The 19422-nt window shown below is 41.8% G+C and overlaps 1 protein-coding gene across 1 annotated transcript in view; it reads left to right on the top strand.

Annotated features, from left to right (window-relative positions):
• The window catches only part of ZMAT4 (zinc finger matrin-type 4), a gene marked incomplete at both ends in the record, with an annotated part of 264719 nt that overhangs the window by 148917 nt on the left and 96380 nt on the right, over positions 1-19422 (top strand). The window contains one exon of the mRNA XM_080929128.1: positions 5456-5612. Coding sequence (XP_080785254.1) covers positions 5456-5612 — 157 coding nt within the window. The remainder of the gene's footprint in view (positions 1-5455; positions 5613-19422) is intronic.

The raw sequence follows: 19422 nt of genomic DNA, 5'->3' as shown, positions 1-19422 counted from the left end.
TACACCAAACAGATTATTCACCATGATTATTTGGGCTTGTTCCTGAAATACGGGGATAGTTCAAAAGATGCAACCAATAAGCCTCATGAACCACATAAATAGACTTAAAAACAAAAATCACATGGTTATTGTAATAAATTCAGAAATCCAGTATGTCTTTATGCTAAAAGTCTTGCAGAATGTAGAACCAGAAGGGAGTATATCCCAATATACCTCAGTATAAGCAATATATGTGAAAAACACAGCCAACATCATCTTAAATGGGAAAAAGCTTAATGAAATCTCTCTGAAGTCAGAAAGCAGACTGGTTGTACACCATGCCCACTCCATCTCAGCACTGTGCTTAGATCACTGGCCGGAGCAATAAAGCAAGAGAAAAAAATCAAAGGGATGAAAATGGGGAAAGAAGAAGCCACGCCATTGCTATTGCAAAATGATATGACACTAACAATTAAAGATCCCCAAATTCTACCAGAAAACTTCTAGAAATTAAAAACAGTAAAACGATGAGCAGTATTAGCAGTGTGCAGAATAAAGAGCTCGCACAGATCTATAGATGTTTTATATACCAACAGCCAACATACAGATCAGGGATGGACGCTCATTGACAATGGTCTTAAAGAAAAGGAAATCCCTGTGAATAGTTGTACTCAAGGAAAGAAAGGAATTATACAATGAAAAATGTAAACTTTTGAAGGAAGCAGTAAGAGAAACACTAGAAAATGGAAGGTCGCCCCATGCTTATATTGCTAATTATTATTAATTTAATAGAATTGGTAGAATTAAAATTGCAATAAATGACCATTTTATCAAAAGCTATTTGTAGATTCAATGCAATCCTCACCAAAATCCCCATCTCATTATTCGGAGAAATAAAAGTATGCTAAAATCTATATGAAACTACAAAAGACACCAGACAGCCAAAACAATTCTGAGTAAAAAAAACTCTAAAGGGATTACAATCCCAGATCATATGATATGCTACAGAGACGCATTGGTTAAAAACAATACTATACTGATACAAACATATATGCATACCAACAGGACAAAATTAAAGACCTAAACATGAGTAAATCTAACTTCATCCACTTAATAATTGACAACGATGTCAAACATATATTGAAGAAAATGAAGCATCTTCAAGAAATAGTGCTCGGGAAATCAGATACCCACATACTTGAGGATGAAACTAGACTTGTATCAATTATCTGACACAACGAAAGACATAAACACGAAGTCCGAAACAATAAATCTGCTAGAAGAAAGTCCAAGCAGTACTTTCTTCTGTATGATGCAGGTGTAAGGAAGGACCTCCTGAATGCAACCCCATTTGCTCAAGAATTAAGAATCTTCTGCACAGTAAAGAGAAGGTGATAGAAGCCCAGAGAATGGAAAAGAATCTTTGCCAGTTATACATCTGACAAAAGACTGATTTCAGAATACATAAGAAACTCCGAAAACAAAGAGTCAAAAAACCCAAATGATCCATCCAAACACTTGTTTGGAACATTTCTGGAACATGAGTTCTCGAAAAAAGGAAAGAAAAAAAAAAGAGTAAGAAACATCATCAAAAAAAAAAGTTCATCACTTTTGGTAGTTAAGGAAACATAAATCAATAATACTTGAGTTTTCCTCTTGCTCAAGTTGGAAAGGGAAACCTCACCCAAACAAGTCACACAAAACGCTGCCTTGGAAGTGAGAAAGCTATCCATATTCTATGCTTTTAGTCACAATAGCTAGAAAACAGAAACCATCTAAATGTCTTTCAACTAGCAAATGGATAATAAAAACGGACACATACACTGTGGGATAATACTCATCTGGAAGGGAAAAAATGATATTTGCAGGCAAATGGACGGAACTAGAAAAGATCGTATTGAGTCAGGAAACCCAGAACCAGAAACACAAATGCCAACTGTGTTTTTCATTGATAGTTTCTTCATTTCTTTCATTGATAGTTCCTAGCTTTGAACTATTAGATGTAGACAGAGCCTGGTGTAATTGCAGAAACCAGGGAAGTATACAATTCAATCTTTGTCAGGATAGAGCGATTGGAGAGCAATTAACAAGTAGGGTCCTAGTGATCAGAGGGCTGGGAAATGGGGGGGGGTGTTTAAGGAGGGAGATGAATGTAAATAGAGAAAAGAGGGAGCAGGGCATAGGGGACTGGTAGTATTCAAGTGATTTGATTGGGGCAATGGAAAAAAAGGAACACCTTATAGGAGGGTGAGGGAAGTAAATACAGAAGAAAGAAAAGTAAAAAAAAATATAAGTAAGTGTGTCCAGTTAAGCCATGTGGAATCATACTATTAACTATTGACTTTCAAAAAAACCAATTAATTTAATAATGTTTAATAATATGCATATATATTTATTTAATGAAGTTTTTGTCTCACCTGACATTGCTCTGACCAAGGGCCAGAGACCTCTTAAGATATATTCCAATACTAGGCATGAGTAGCATTTTTTGTGTTGCTAATTAGGGCTGACCAAGAGAGTCCCAAAACATATAGCCTATTGAAGGTGCTTTGGTTGTCCTTTAGAGGTAGAAGGTAAATTTCAATTGCTGACAATACCATGGATTTCAGAAACAGGGCCCAGAGAGACTGAGATATACCCTGAGGTATAGCTTTCATGGTACCTAATGGTGCCATTCAAACTTCCACAAGAGGAATCAACAGCAATCTTGACCAGCTGTGATGCCGATGAACCACTTCAATGCCCAGCATGGAATGATGACACTCAGAGGACACCAGTGGCACACACACCTTGGCAGTAACAAACAACTTTCTAACTGGGCTTAAGGCCTACTCAACAGAAGGAAATTCATGCCAGGTGCTGGAAACCTACACAGCCATCAGTGCTGGTGAAGTCATGAGTATCGAAGGACAATCACCTACAAGCACCACTTTACTAAACCAGTGTCATTCCTGACAATAGTCTAAATATTCATCCTTATGCCCACAGATAAGTGTGATTTCAACTCGGCATCAAGGAAATTTTCATTTGCAGCATTATGAGACCATTACAGAAAGCCATAGGCAATCAAAACGTAGTTGTAGCGCCAAGTACAGAGTATAGAACCAAGACTAGAACCAAGTATAGAGTATGTACCAAGTACATGTATAGAACACTATTGCACCCAGGGCTTATGGAAAATTGAGAAGATAAGACGAGAAGGTGCAAGAGCAACACTCACAAAGTCTCACCAACATGACTCCTGGACAGACAACATACCAACTGAGTTGGTTGTATGTAGGAGTGCACATGCATTCCTATGTACGTATATGCACACAATAACAATGACAAAAGATGCTGTACTTTTGAACAGTGAGAGGGGTATATGGGAGTCTCTGGATTTAGGGAAGAATAGAAATGTTGTAATTACATTGTAATCTCAAAACTTTTGAACATTTGACAAAAAAACACATTGAACTAATTATGCCTCACACACTGTGGGAAGGTTGCCAGTTTATTTTCTATTCCCCCAAAGTCTTCCAGCCCCCCACACTTCAGTGAAAGCATTGTACTTTCTTCAGTTGCTCTGAGATTTGATGTTGCCTTGTATGTCTGGACTTTTCCTTTTCAAGGAACTTGGTTGGAAAGATCAGTGAGAGACAATCTCCTGGTCCATCTTATTTCCTAGCAAAGTACATTGTGGATTGTAAGGGTTTTGTGCCCTTATTTTAATTGAAAAGCAAGGGCACCCCAGAGCAGAGTCCTCTGGAAATGTGGCCTTTTAGGTCAACTTATTGACACTGACTACCATCCCCCACTCCAAGCATTGTAGAATTTGAATCTGTTGTTTCTAACTTTCAAGTATAGGACAACCTCCTGGAAGATACACACACACACACACACACACACACACACATACACACAACACACATATACACACACACACATACACACAGAGAGAGAGACAGAGAGAGAAACAGAAACAGAGACAGAGACAAAGATACAGAGACAGAGAGAGACAGAAAGTCAGACAGAGAGATAGAGAGAGATAGAAACAGAGACAGAGACACAGAAACAGAGACAGAGACAAAGATACAGAGACAGAGAGACAGAGAATCAGACAGAGAGACAGAGAGTCAGACAGAGAGAGAGAGAGAGATAGAAACAGAGACAGAGATAAATATGTGCACGTACACACAGGCACTTATGGATGCACACATGCAGAGAGAAGAACATGCACACAGATACATAGACACAGGCACACATATGGACACACAAAACCATACACAGACATATTCATACCACATACAAGCACTCACTCACACACGCGCACACACACACACACACACACACACACACACACACACACACGTACACATAGAAGGACTGTCTTCCCATATACCAAAATTTAATCATTCAAGATCTCATATATGCTAATTTAAGACAGGAATTAGTTTTCTAACTACCACATAATGTGTGTAAGGTAACTCTCTGGCAGTACGGACATTTTATAATTATGCAAAAATTATATAATTCTCTGTTCCTCCCAATCCTGTTCCCATCTTCCTCCTTGTCTCCATCCTATTTTAAATTTTATTTCTGGGTTTTCTGGGTCTCTAAGAAGGGACTATTGTGGAAGAAGAGATCTGCTGAGGATGTTCTTTAGCAATGAGATGCTATGCTCTTTCGGTTCCACTGAGGAACAGATTTGGTCCTTATCTTGGAGCCTGCTGTACCCTCAATTTCCAACAAGGCAGGAGGGGAAGCGGCAGACTAATCGTCTGGGAGAGCAGAAGTAATTGATGATCTGCAGACATAATGGCTGTGTCACATGCTCTGACAAAGGAGTTGCTTTTCTCCGATTCACAATTCATTTTCATTAAATCATACAAAGGCATAAAAATTAAGCCGGACTAAGCATTCCATGCACCGTTTAGCCAATCACCTTTTCTAAAGAAAATGGGGGGAAAAAAAGAAATCACACAAAATCTCGCTAGAAAATCCAGGCACGGTGGTCATCATAGCATTGTGAGAGATAAGCAAATTAAGTATGAAGGATGCTCAAGTCCTTAGAGCAACTTTTTTTCTAAACACAACTTGAACAGTGCAGCTATGTATCCTGGTGAGGCTAAAATTGGCAAAGGCAGAGCCGAATGCCAAATGATAATTTCTGCTAAATAATTCAGGCCATGTGAACTTTGATATTTCTCTTACTTTAATGAGTATAATGTGGGCAATTACCAACTACTCTTCTCACAGTCAGACAATGTGCTTTTTCCTAATTGTGGACTCCAATTTTCTTTGGGTAACTCATCTCTGCAAAGTTTCCTATCAACCCAGGGCTTTGCACATGTATGTAACCACTACATAGATGTGCATTACTGAGTTGACGGTAATTATAAGGGAGAAGCTTAGCTGTCCGGCAGTAGACGATGAATCTCACGCCATGGGACTTGAGCTGCTCTGTGACACTGTCTATCTCCTTTTCCCCACACAGGGAAGCGATGCAGACATGGTGGATAAGAATAAATGCTGCACACTCTGTAACATGTCCTTTACCTCAGCCGTGGTGGCCGACTCACATTACCAAGGCAAAATTCACGCCAAAAGGTTAAAACTGTTGCTAGGAGAGAAACCTCCATTGAAAACCACAGGTATGTATGTGTGTGTTGGGGGGTGTGTGTGTGATCCAGGCTGGCACCAAGAGCCACACAATCTCTTTTCAGAAGCTGAAAACTTTTTGGGTCAAATGGCTGGTGACATTCAAAACCCACAGGGAAGGATGGGGAACCTGGGCACAGGGGACCATTGGAGTAGGATTGTAGAGCATGCTGCTTCTAAAGTTTGTATCCTCCAGGATGTCTGTCACATTGGTTGCATGTCATGTGAGAAACACATCTGAGGTGCTCTTCCCAGGTTCAGGCCGCATCCCACATTGTACAGGAAGTTGGTTCCTGCCAGTGCCTAAGATGTTACCATCCTTTACACTTGTGCTTTGGACACACCACAGCACAATTACATTGCATGGTCTAAGTTTGGTGGAAAAGAAACACAAGTAAATCATAAGTCTTCCCAGCCACTTTAGATTTGACAAGTATGTATAGAATTCCTGCCATTGTTACTGGGGGAGCTGTGTTTCAAACCTAATTACTCTCATCAGCAACTTAAACATTGACTGTAGATTACCTGACCTTCTAAATGTTTAGCTAAACAATCTCTTTGGAGGTGTACCAAATTGTGAATATATACATACATACATATACACACATATATACATATGTATATATACACATACATATACACACACACATATATATATACATATATATATGTATGTATATATATAATTTAGCAGTGCTGAAACTGTTTGGACAAGATTTATATTGTGATGAAGATGTTACTGTGCTGGGTTATAATCCCAAGAAGTTAGGGGATATTTTTCATTATGTCTCCTCTTGCAGTGCAATTAAAATTTAGTAGTGCATTTTATCTTGCTGTCTAATGAATCGTGCATAAATCGTGGGTGTAATTATTTTTAAATGGTATTTTGGAAAGGAGAGAGTGTTTGAAACAACGCTTAGTTTTGGCTTCACTGGTGTACTTCTTCAGCTAATTGCTTAACAAATAGCAAGGAGTCTTTTCACTCAGTTTCCCGGCTGAGTTTGAGTCCAGCATATTGTTTTCTTGGAGGTGGATGTGACATTCAGGTGTACAGTGGGTTTGTCGGGAAAGGAGTGCAGCTCATTTTGGAGCCTCTGCATGACGTGGCATTGAACACAGGGCGCTCTGTTGAGATGCCTGTTCTCTGAAAGGCTGAGGCACTAACCTTGTGACCTGTGCAGCGTCAGATCTCTTAAAATAGACACCTCAAAGGAAGAGTCACTGGAACATTTCTATCTTTTATTTCTGTGAATGAGCAACTAGCTTATCTGATCTCTTTGCCTAGGCAGAAGGGTGCTGTTGAATGTCATTTTGGAGGTAGTGTACTTAGAAGTAGTGCTGGGGGGGGGGGCTGTATCTTTGTTTTCATATTGGTTAGCAAATGGGAAAATGATTATTTATGTATCAAACACTATCACATGTCAAAAATAGTTCTTTATGATTTTGTATCTATCTTCAGAAATTCAAATAATCCCAGAACTAGGACATAGAACTCAAGGATAACTTATTAACTCTCAATATATTGCAAAGACAGGAGCTGGCAAGATGTCTCAGAGGCTAAACTCACTAGAAACCCTGAGAACCTGCTTTGACTCCTGGACCTCTATGGTGGAAAGAAAGAATTTAAACTATGTCTTCTATATAAGCACTATGGCAAGCATGCCCCCATAAACAAATATACTGAAACACTAGAAGAACGCACACACACACTACACACATACACACGCACCACACACATGCACACACACCAGACACACACATGTCACATCACACATACACCACACACATACCACACATACACACACCATACACATATATATACATATCACACACACACACCTCACACATATACACACATACACATACCACACACACACACACATCCCACACATACACTACACACATACCACACACATACACACACACACACACACACACACACACACACACACACACACACCAGATACACACACAGAGAAATCTAATTGTTTTATCCTAGATGATTTCTCATTCATTTAACCTCTTATCCATCTGCTTTGAGCAGAAAGGATCTTGGAAGTTGCCAATCACAGACCAGATTGGAGTCCCAAGAAGCTAAGCTGATCCTTGGGCTTGAGATTCTGCCAGCCATTGAGCACAAAAATATGAAGAAGTAGGCACTTGGAAGTGTGGCCCAAGCTAACAGGAAGAATACGGATGGGAAAAAGGGCATCATGTTATCATGGCTGAGAAACACAGGTGAGCATCAGTTAAGGAGCAGGAATCAGGCTGGAGAACCAGCATAGGATAGAAGGAGAACAGGACCCTGGTCCCAGGCTTCATGAATTGGGCCTAAGACACAAACCTTGTTATTGTCAGGGCAAGGACTTAGAACCTGGAAAAGATCCAAACCATGGCATTGGAGTTGCTGTGGGTTCATTGCATGACATCATATTGCCTTCCTTTGCAGGCCACAGCCTTTCCTAATAGCAATTTAGAGAGAGCTCAGTCCTGAGACTTCCTTGTGCACGTGTACAAATGGGTTAGTACCACCTAATCGGCTTGGCTTAGCTGGCTTGAAATCTTATCTGTAGTGAAAACAAAGGGCAAAAACCAGACATGTAAAACCAAGCTCACTGAATCATGATGCCAGAGAAGAGCAATATTCTGCTCAGGTATGCCTCTTATGTTGCCAGCCTCTCAAACTCTGATTTCTGGATGGGCATAATTGGAGTAGAGCTCATTGCTTCTCTGTGCTGTCTTATCTAATGATGAAGAAGGCCAGGACCTGTGAATCACTGTCTCTTCCAGCTGCACCCTGTACTCAGCTCAGACATCACCTGAGAACTCTACAGGACCTCATGCCCTTAGAGTTGCCTTCTTCAGATGAGAACATCTTTACCAGGACTTCTAAATTGTATATCCAACCCTCTGAAACACAAACTAGTTCTATGTCTAGTTTTTGTTTTGGTTTTTGTCTTAGAATCTCTGGTCTGAATAGCTTTGAAGACAAAAGCACACAGAGGGATGCTGGACCACCATGTTGTCATAGGGCTGAAGAACTTTCGGTGTGGATCCTATGGAAATGGGAAGGGTGATTTATGATGCCATATCATGTCATCTGCAGTGAGATCAGAGAAACCAGACTGTATGGAGAGAGGCCAGAAAGCAGAAGGCTGTGTCAGTTAGCTATCACTATAGCAACAGAACAAAGACAATTTAATTTACAACTGATCCTTCAAAACAAATACAGACAAATTTCAAAAAAAAAAAGTTGGTTATTTTTAAAGTAAAAAAAAAAAGAAATATATTGATGTTTGAACCTTTCTAGGACTCCCCCTCATCTCATAAAAGAGAGAGTCTCGTGGGATATGCAAGATTGAATGAACAGGTGATTCCCAGTTCCCACTCTTTCCTTCATGTCCCTTTTCTCTCATATGATTCTTGCTTCCTTCTGCTTCAGAGTCATTACAAGGCAAGACTGAGAGGTTCACTAATTTGATTGATGATTTGTGGCAGAACCCTGGGAGGCTGGGACAGTGAAGGAGAAAGGATATGTTCATAAGTGTAACCAGCATCCTGAGATGTATCTTAGAGCAGAGTCCCAAAGGACCACAATGATTGTGAGTGGCTGTTACTGAATTCTAAATCCAGGGTGAACATGATATGTTGCAACCGAAGATCAGTGTTGGTCATTTGCAGGGGATGGGATTGGGGCTCCTGTGTTTGAGACCCCAGATCTGGACTTGAAATTCACATAGGCTAGGGAGGTAAGCCCTTACCAGAAGTGCCCTTCTCAGGGCATGGAGAGCAAGAAAACCTACTGTGTCATTGAAACATCCATGCCTGATATCTGGAATCTTTCTCACTAGCTTCTACCAGTTCTCCCGAGTGTCAGGGATGTGGGGTTTTGGAGGAAATTAGGGTCCAACCTATAAGAAAACGATGCTATGAATATTCTCTTCTGAGAGGCTGAATAAAGGAGTTGAGTCTGTTTAGTATGTGAAATACATCGCTCTTGGGGAAGTCTTTAAAAAGATGTCATAGGAAAGTGCTATAATTGTGGAGCATGTGTTTTGTGTGCATATGTGTGTTTGTTCATGTGCCCGAGAGCAACAGATATAACCAGAGAGTAGGCAGAAAATCAGAGTTAGGTGGGAGCTCGAGACAGGGAAGAGTCTGTTGGTACCCAGAGATGTTCGCAGGCAGAATGTGAATGTGGGAGCTGCTGATGCAGAGTCTGCTGCTGATTCTTGGGGCTTTTCCAGTTGGAGCTCCATAAGCAGTTAGTGCTTAGCTTAGATGACTTTTCAAAGCCCTCTAAATCGGATATTTCCTGCCTTCTGCAATGTGTCAGTAGACCTTCTGACAGGACGGCCGGAGAGAACACTGACTCGGGGTCCAAGGAATGGGGAGCTCAGGCACAGTGTGACCAGAGTCAGTTTTATACTTTCTGGTCGGAACGTGTTCCTTCCCCGGCTTCAGTCTTCTTGTCTGTTGTTTTGTTCTATTGCTGTGCATACATTTGCATATATCTCCTGTTCTTGCAAGGGAATAGCTTGGTTCTCTTCCACATTCTGAGCCTTCGATTTGTTTTCCTGCTGCCTTGCCTAGAATACAAAAGCTACTGCATCAAATCTCTTAGGACAAGACTTTCTGAGCTATTCTTTTGTGGGCTGAGGCAGAGCCTGGCACTTGGAGCTGCAGGGAAAGGGGAGGCATTTCTGGTGGTAATGAAAAGAGGGACTGGGGCTAAAGGTTGGGGAAGGGCCAGGAAGGCAAAAGAACAGTCAAGGTCTGCTCAGTAAGTAAGCCTTTCAGGAGGCAAGAGATAACAGTTAGCAAATAGGAGCTAAAGTCTTAGGCTAGCAACTGGAAGCAATGGGGAGTAGTTTTAAAGACAGAAACTCAGGATAAAATAAGAAATCAGATACCGGGATTAGGACTCCAAAGAGGGTCTGTGTCTCAGGAATATAGAAGGATTTCTGTTATCAGAGAGTAAGAACAGAGGCTAAGCAGATGGAAGCTTGATACCCAAGCCCAGAGGCAATGGAAGAGCCATTCCTCCCCTGCCCATATAACAGGGTAAATCCTAAGCAGGACGGAGACATCCTTCCGGTTCTGAGATGCATAATGGCTTCCTTCTGGTCTCCGGTATAGACAGTCTTCAATGCCGCTCACTGAGCCTGTACCTGTGTAATGTGATGCCCGAGTAGCAAGATAGATGGTATCCAGTCTGACATCGGTGGCTCCCTATGAGCATGATCCCAGGTGGCTGAGGGTAAAATAATATCATCTGAAGATATTCCCCAGGACCTGCATAGACAGCTTATGTGGCAGGGAATCCATTTCAAGTGGAATTACAGTGACTAGTTCATTAGCTTTGAAACTAGGAGATTATTCTGGAGTATTCAGGTGGATCCAATACAATCACAGATGTATTCTAATGGGAAAGGGAAAAGCAAGGGGATCTGTCAGAATGATTTGGGGGTTTAGGAAGAGTCCAGCTGTCTTCGGTGCTGGTGGAGCTGGGGGAAGGCAAAAGTTCCTTTCTGGAATTGTCCAAAGAGTAGCTTTTAACTGATGAAGTTTGTTTTACATTCCTGATCTGAGGAATGGTAGATTACAAATGTGTGTTACATTGAAGACATTAACTATATGATAATTTGTCACAGGTACAATTGTGTGGTGGGGACTAATTTTCCTGAGAAAAAAAACTGCCTTGTCACCCTTATGTTCAATTCTCATGTTGTCTGGGGACCCACGGTTGTCTAAGGACACCCATGACTGTGGGCAGGGCATGCTAGCAAAGCTGGAGGTCTATCTTCATATGAGTCCTATTCTTCAGGTAGGGTTACTCCCCCCGCCATCATTCACAGCCATTGTGACTAATTTTCAGACAACATATGTACTGTTCTCCCTAGTATTGAAAGCTTGCCCAATGTCCTCCCTGTTTGATTCCAGTTTTTTTTTGTTAACATGCATTCTCAAATGTAGCGCATAGTTTCTGAATCCCCAGAATGTGCCAAATGTGCCTCCCCCCCCCCCCCCCGTAGCTGCCTCACCTCTGAGATGCCCTTCCCTCTTTCTGTGTGTGTCTAAGCACTTCTCATCTTGCTCAGTCCTGTATAGGACTCCCCTAGTCTTTGGGAACTCTCGGAGAATATGTTGTGGGCTTTTGTATAAGCCGTGGGTAAATCCCAGTAATTATTAGTGAAGGACTCCACTTTCCTGAACTTCCTTTCCTTGCAGTGATGACTATCTGAGCTGATAACAGAATCAGAGAACACATCTGCCCCTTCATCAGAGCCTCATAAATGGCTCTGTCCTTTCCAGAAATGCAGCTATTTTTACTGACTCTGTTCTGGACTTTTCTCCAGGACATATAATTTGCACACGGGCTGTTCCATTGTTCATTGCCCAGGGCAAATCCACTATGTTAATTTATTTTGCCAGTTGTTCTAGAAACTTGCATCATAAAGGAGTCATCTCTCCATGGTTAATTCTTCTTCTGGCGCATTCCCAGACACCAGCTTGACTGTGTTGATTTTCTGGATAGTGAATGATAGAAAAATAGAACTTGGTGTTTGGTTCCTACATGGTGACACGTCTGAGTGCAAAAGTGCAGGCTGATGTGCAGAGTCAGAGAAACCCGACAGAGAAGATGAATCAAAATAGCCCAGCGCAGTGTGGAGATGCAGCTCAGTGATAGTGTCATATATATATATGACATATCTATATCTATATCTATATCTATATCTATATCTATATCTATATCTATATCTATATTTCGTAATAATTGAAGGAAAAGAGTTTATGAATTTGAGAGAGATACTTAGGAAGGGCTAGAGGAGGGAAAATGAAAAGGGACAAATGATGTAATTATATTATAAATTCAAGTATTAAAAATTAGGATTACAATACTTATGGAAGAAAGAAGAATGAAAGAGGAAATCTAAAAACCAGAAAGGCATCTTTCCAGGCAGCGTTCATGTTCTGCCATGAGTTGAAGAAAAGTTTAGATTGTGAATGCATAGTCGGAATGGGTGGCTTTACTGTATCTCCTATTAGAGGGTTCATTACTGCTCGTGGCAAACATGCTGCTTATCTGAAACTTGCTCACCTACTACCCTAGACATTAAGTTGGTTGTGAGTAGGTAGAAGATAGGTGTCATTTTATGGCCAAGCTACAAGTGTGAGAAGGAGTTGGAAGCCTGTAGCGATGTGCTGGAGTTGAGTGTTGCTGCTCCTGGAGTGCCTCATCTATCCTGCTGATGCACCGTCCCATCGGGTTCCAGTTTCACCTGGAAGCTTTTATGAACGCATCCATCACTCCCACAAAAAGTAGATCTTGAGCTCCGTGTTTTGTGAAATTCCCAAACATCATTAGCCCAACAGTAATGACACTCCAGCTTGCAATAACCTTTCTTTCATCTTTGACGCTGCTGTGGTACTGCACCTGCCTTAACACACTGGGAAATCCCTGCAGTCCAGTCTGGAGACCTGCTTAGCAGGGACCCTGGTGGTGCTTCCTTAGTCTTGCTGCGGAGCGTGCCAGGGTGTTTAGCTCGAAGAGCCGATATCTATTGGATGTGTAAAATTGGGAGCAAACATTAGAATAATGACAGCTGTTGAAATATTCATGGCTTCATTTTCAGGTGAACAGCCTCTGTTAAACTTCAAAGACAGTGGTGGACCTGCTTGCCCCCTTTCTTGACTTGACAAAAAGCTTCTCCTGAGAAGGAGATGGTATAGACTGGAATCCAAGACACAAAGCCAGCCTCTGGAGGTGAAATCCTGGGTTACCTACGCAAGTTTGCGTACACTTTGTTTGCACACTAGCATTCAGATTCAAATGCACTGTGAAAGGAGTATAAGACAGATGCTGCATACAGAAAATCCTGGTGCAGTGCCCACCATGAATACAGAGTTATTATGTTGTCCTATGTAAATACATGTGTGTGTCAGCATGTATGTCAACCCTTATTGATGAGTAAGGATTCACTGAAATTTACAGGCTTTCCAGAGCACCTTGGAGTTATCCCACACATGTAGAGAACTGTCAGGGATGTTAGTCACCCCCGTTGGGGAGCTCCACAGTGAGGCTGAAGGAGGCCAGACACTAGGCTGCTGGTGTCAGCCACCACACAATTAGCAGTGTCTTGGTTTTGCTTTCTATTAAAGGTGAAGCCTTTTGACTATGAGTTTTTCCCACTGACTGCCATTTATAATTGTCACAAGTGTTGTGTCGAGGAGCTTTTTAGTATCCCTAAAGCAAGCACCTGGCAAAATCACATGTACTAGTTCAGGTTTGTTTCATGCCTTAGTTAGAACACCACTGGCCATAGATTCAATTATTTGCGTTGAGTAATGTATCATAAACAAATACACAACAAGATTATGTGCTGGTCCATTGATTAGAATATGACCTCAAGCTCATGAGCTTCCTTTAATACCACTGGCTTACCGCTCACTGTTCCTGGCCACAATTCAAAACCTATTATGAATAATGAGGACTGACTATTTCTATATCTAGCAAAAATTACCCTATATTCATTTCTAGACATTAGGCTTCAAAAAGTCTGCTCATTACTCTGCAATGAGATAAAGACTAACATTAAAAAAAAAAAAAAAAAAAAAAAAAAAAAACCTAAATGTGGTTAAACTGTGTGGCGCTGAGTAGCCTGACTCTAGCTTAATAATAGAACCAGTAACCACAGCTGGTAACTGCAAAGCCATTAGATGGGGTTAATCATCTTTACTGTTTTATGTAATCTCTGTGCTTTGTCATACATAAAACATAGTAATGCATCATTATTAGGAGCCTCTTACTGAAGAAGCCGCTGAGGCCTGCAAGTGAGTCACCTGCACTGTGTGGGGTCAAAATTGAAAAGCAGAAGGCGGGAGGATCCCAGAGTCCTGGACTTAGCTCTGCTCCCCAGCAGTAAGTAACGTGTCATGAAATGACCCGGCTGATTTTGGCGCCCTTTCCGCAGTTCAAACGCCAGGGGCTCGCACTAGGTGATCAGTAGCCACACAGCCACAAGGGCAGAGATTTGTACTTTTGCAATGGATCATTCTTCATTTTGAGGGACAGTGAGCAGGATGGGAATGGGAGCAAATCAGTTATGGCTTTTGCCACTCAGCTCCTATGTGAAAGTGTATTGACTGAATATTTCTCTTTGCTTCTATCCCCTGGGGAAGAGGAGCCAGGGCTCTGGGCATCTTCCATGAATTTCCATGCCAGACACAGACTTGCTTATTTGAGTTCTCCGTAGAATGAATAAAGATCAGGGTATTCTGTTTGAAAGTTACATAAATTCAAATGTTGAATAATGTATGCACCCCAGGTTCCATCCACACCTCCTATTTGCATATGAGATTTTATAGACCATTACGGTTCTATCCTCTGATTCAGGTTCCTTAGATTGCTTGGCATAATCTGTCTCGATACCTGTTTTCATAGCTGCGTGCAAATACAAGAAATAGCTTTGTAGAATTGCAAATCATCTCATTTTCCTTTTCTGGGACCTGAAGCTAAGAGGTGTGGAATCAGCTCTCCAGGATGTGCAGGTGGTTGGAAGCAGGAACATTTCTCTTCCCCTGTAGTTATCCCTTCAGAGTATCCTGTGGAAGGAGGAATCACACCCGGCAGTTCCTGGACCATCCTTTGGTCATTAGGGCTTAATCATGTCAGCCCTGTGAATGACATGAGTTCATATCTTTTGGCTATGACTTTTGTCCTCTGGACCACAGTAGGTTTGGAATGATGACTTGATCAAGTTTTTTGGCTTCTTGCATTTTTAACTAAAGATACAAGATCGGTGAATTAAGGGTTTTAACATTCCAACTACTGTTCCTCCTTTCCTAGGCCAAACGTGGAAATGTAATCACCTCATATACAAATAATTCCTCTTTTGAAAATGACTTACTTTGCCCCTGGTTGACAGTGGAAACGAGTTGTCAAGAAGCCAACCCATAAAGTTTTGTTAGTATGAGAAATAAAGGCTGTCCATCCATCTCAGCATTTATATTAACAGTCACGGTATGTATATGTTCAATAAAAGTTTGCTCTCAAAGTTCGCTCCAGTGGTGTCACCAGGAGCTTGTGAACCCTAGCCTGTGGTCATCTAAGGCAGGTAACTAGCAACGGTCTTTGATGTCTTCACGGTAAAACATAGTTTCAACCAGAGAGGTGATAGAATCTTTGCCTCTTCCCACCCAGCAACTGAATTCCCCAAAGGCTATAGACTTAATTCCCTGTCCTTTGAAGACTTACTACGGTGAGGATCTTGTGGGTGAGAGTACCATATGCATGCTGACTTCTGTGCAACTACTGTCTTAAGTGATACCCACAAATGCTTTTAATGGCCATCACCTCAACGTTTCTCCTTTTGGTGATGAAGAGAGCTTTAAAGCCAAAGAGGACTTAAGCAGCCTTCTGGATGTAACTGGATGAGTGCCTTCACCATGTCTACAAAGGAGTTCAGTGGCACAGGATATTGATCAGTTTGCTGTCAGCAGGCGACGTGGCGGGTCTTAGGATATGCGCACAGAATGAGCACATAGAGCTATTCAGATGAATCTGGCAGCAACTGTAATTGAACTAGCTGTGGTAGAAGCTCAGACCATGTCTAGTCCGTGAGACTGGGAAGACACTCATCAAGTAGGCATTATACCTAAAGTAATAAGTAGTGAATGTCCCGATCACCCTTATTCCTTGACATACTACAGATCTTGAACACCAGCCTTGAAGCACCATGTTTCCTTTTACAAGTATATCTTAACAGGTGATGGGCTGGAATAAAGCATTTTAATAATTAATAATAATAAAATAATAAACAATGAGAAATATTATTATTAATAATAATAAATAAGTAAAACAACAAATAATAAAGCATTTTATTTATTTAGGAAATTTAGATATTAAAAATTGATTATCTATGTATTTTACATCTCTCTATAAATGTATTATTTAGATATAAATAATCTAGTCTTATTTACATTTAACACTTTTTACATTAAAATATTTAGGTTTAATTTTTCTCTGACCATGAGGCTTTGTGAAAGGGGCAGCTCCCATCAATGCCTGTAGCTCCCCTCTCTTGAGGGACACAGAAAAGGCCTCTTAATATACTCAGTGGGTTCTCTGCCTCGAAGCTTGGGCTGCTTTGTGATTACCAAGTGTGGTTACACCGGGATGCTGTTGGATACTTGACCTTAACAGGCTGCCTACTAGATCCCAGACTTCCTGAGAACTGGGTCTCTCCACCTTTCTTCCTTAGGCTTTGTACTGGCCATGTTTCTCCGAATGCACTTCTGAAGAGCCCCATACCTGCTCTGAACTGCTCTCAGGCAGCCCAGAACTCTGCTGACATTTGTGACCTTGCCTTTTCTCTCTTGTTCCAATGGAGTCAATGTCTGTCCTGAGAGCATGGGCATCCCCTTCTCAGACTCCTTCCCATATTGCTAATCATAAATATGACTGTATCTTAAGGTAGGAAAGCCAGGCCTCTCTCTGGGTTTAGCTTTGTGTTCAGAATACGGTAGGTAGGAAACATGTTAATTTTTATAAAGTGAGTCAACAGGGAGTTGGCTTAGGAAAACAGAAGCTTATCAATTTCTTTTCTTTTTTCTTCCTTCCTTTCTTTTTTTTAAAACTCGGATAGCCTTCAAAAAACCGCTTCTCTGGTGGATTTCTCACTAAGCGATTTCCACTTCTCTGTTGAGTGCAAGGGAATTGAGGGCTTTACATTTACCTAAGATTTTTCAAGAGCATTTTGTTGTATTATGAGTTACAAAGGAGAGATTAAGGGGACCCTGCTAAGCCTTTTCAATCCCTCTGCAGGCTACAATTTTTATTGTTAGTTAGGGATGGCTACAGGCAGGGTCTAGGAATTTTGAGCAAAGGCCTCAACACTGGGAAGTTAGGGAGAACATTAGAAGCTGGCAGGCCCCAGTGTCCTGTAGGATAGACTGCCACCAGATTGCTACCTGTTAAGATCACTCGTCTGAGAAGCAGACACAGACTGAAGCCTACTCTTCAGTTCTTCTGGTGATCCTACCTTGATTAATACAAACTGCCAATCATTAGTCTCCACATTTTGCTTTCAACCAGCATAGCAGCTGAGATCTGGGACTTTTCTCCTTCGGTTAGTAACTCCGATGCAGAGAGGGTATTGGGGGGAGGCTAACTCTAGGTGGAAAAGCATTTACCACAGGTTTTTAAATACAAAAGTGGAGGTTAATCCACACATGTTTGTGAGCCCTTATATTAAAGTGCTTGCTGACAGGAGCCTGGTGCAGCTGTTCCCTGGGAGGTTCTGCCAAAGCCTGACCAATACAGATGTGGATGCTCACAGCCAATCATCAGACTGTGTGTAGGGACACCAATGGAAGAGTTGGGGGAAGGACTGAGAGAGCTGAAGGGGTTTGTATCCCATAGGAAGAACAAAAGTATCAACTAAACAGATCCCCCAGATCTCCAACCAAAGAGTACAGATGGAGGGACCCATGGCTCCAGCGGCATATGGAGCAGAGAATGCCCTTGTGGGGCATCGGTGGGAGTGGAGCCCCTTGGTCCTGTGGAGGCTGGATGACCCATGTAGGGGAATGCTAGGGTGCTGAGGCAGGAGGGGGTGGATAGTCAGCACTCTCATAGAAGCAGGGGGTAGAGGATAGAAGGTTTTCAGAGGGGAAACCAGGAAGGGGGATAACATTTGAAATGTAAATAAATAAAACAACCAATAAGGAAAATTTTTTGCTTTCCAAAGTGTTTACGTGACGTCCGGAGACAGAATAAATTCACAACAATCTCATCTTATGCACCTGTTTCCAGTGAGATTGCATTTTATTTGCCTCCCCCAGCCTGTCTGCTGTGACAGCCATCCCTTGTTCCACGGGAAATCATGGTGCTGACTTCTCACTCCAGCTTCAGTTACCAACTGCAGTCCACATGCCTTAGCATCAGGTCATTAAGCACCTCTCTTTTAAAGGCTAGCTCTTCCTGCCCACTCTGCCTCCTTCTCCAGCCGAGTCAGAAAATAGAAGGTTAACGGGCCAAATTCCCTCTTCTCCACGGTGTCTCAAGTGTTAGTAAGTTGTGGTTCAGCATCTCTTGTGCCATTTAATTCGATTTAGATCCTCAGCTAATAGGTGTGCACCTGCCTTCATGTGTGTGTGCCTGGCTCTGCTTCCTAAGCCAGCTGTCCTGCTCTAACATACCCTCCCCAGCATCCCGTCAGACATCTTGCTCTGCTGTGGAAGAGTTTCTGATCTCTGTAGTAACAAAGCTATGGCCAACTATAGGGCCTCTCACCTCTCACGCTCCCACAGCCCTGACCTTTGCTAGCTCAGCCCCTTTCAGGATGCACAGCAATGGGAAACTAAGGAAAGAATGTGAGCAATGAGAAGGTGCAGGCTCCCGCATGGGTGAAAACTTATCTTCAAACAGCAGTTGAATCCACACAGGAAAATGTACAAATGTCCCATATAGTCACCTTATGCAGAGTTGTGAATTAGAATCTACTGTGATTTTTCTACCTATATGATATTGTTTTTTACTTGTTGGCTTCATCATTTTTTTAAAAAAAAAAACATAGATTTTAATAAAAATAGTGCTGGGAAATCGGTCCCAGCAATAATAAAATACGTCCCTTGTGGCATTAAAGTTTATGAGTTGTGCTGCTTGGCGTAGATCTTGGTGGCAGCCGTGAAGCATATGGCCCAATGGGACATCATACTTGGGAAGGTTGCTCTGAAGGTAAGTAGTCCATGCAGTAGATTGTCCCCCACTGGGACTGCTGTCAGCTTTTAAGGCACCCA

The sequence above is a fragment of the Micromys minutus genome (genome assembly GCF_963924665.1).
Source record: "Micromys minutus genome assembly, chromosome: 14".
Lineage (NCBI taxonomy): Eukaryota > Metazoa > Chordata > Mammalia > Rodentia > Muridae > Micromys > Micromys minutus.
The sequence above is the reverse complement of the archived record's forward strand: the minus strand, read 5'-3'. Positions and strand labels throughout refer to the sequence as shown.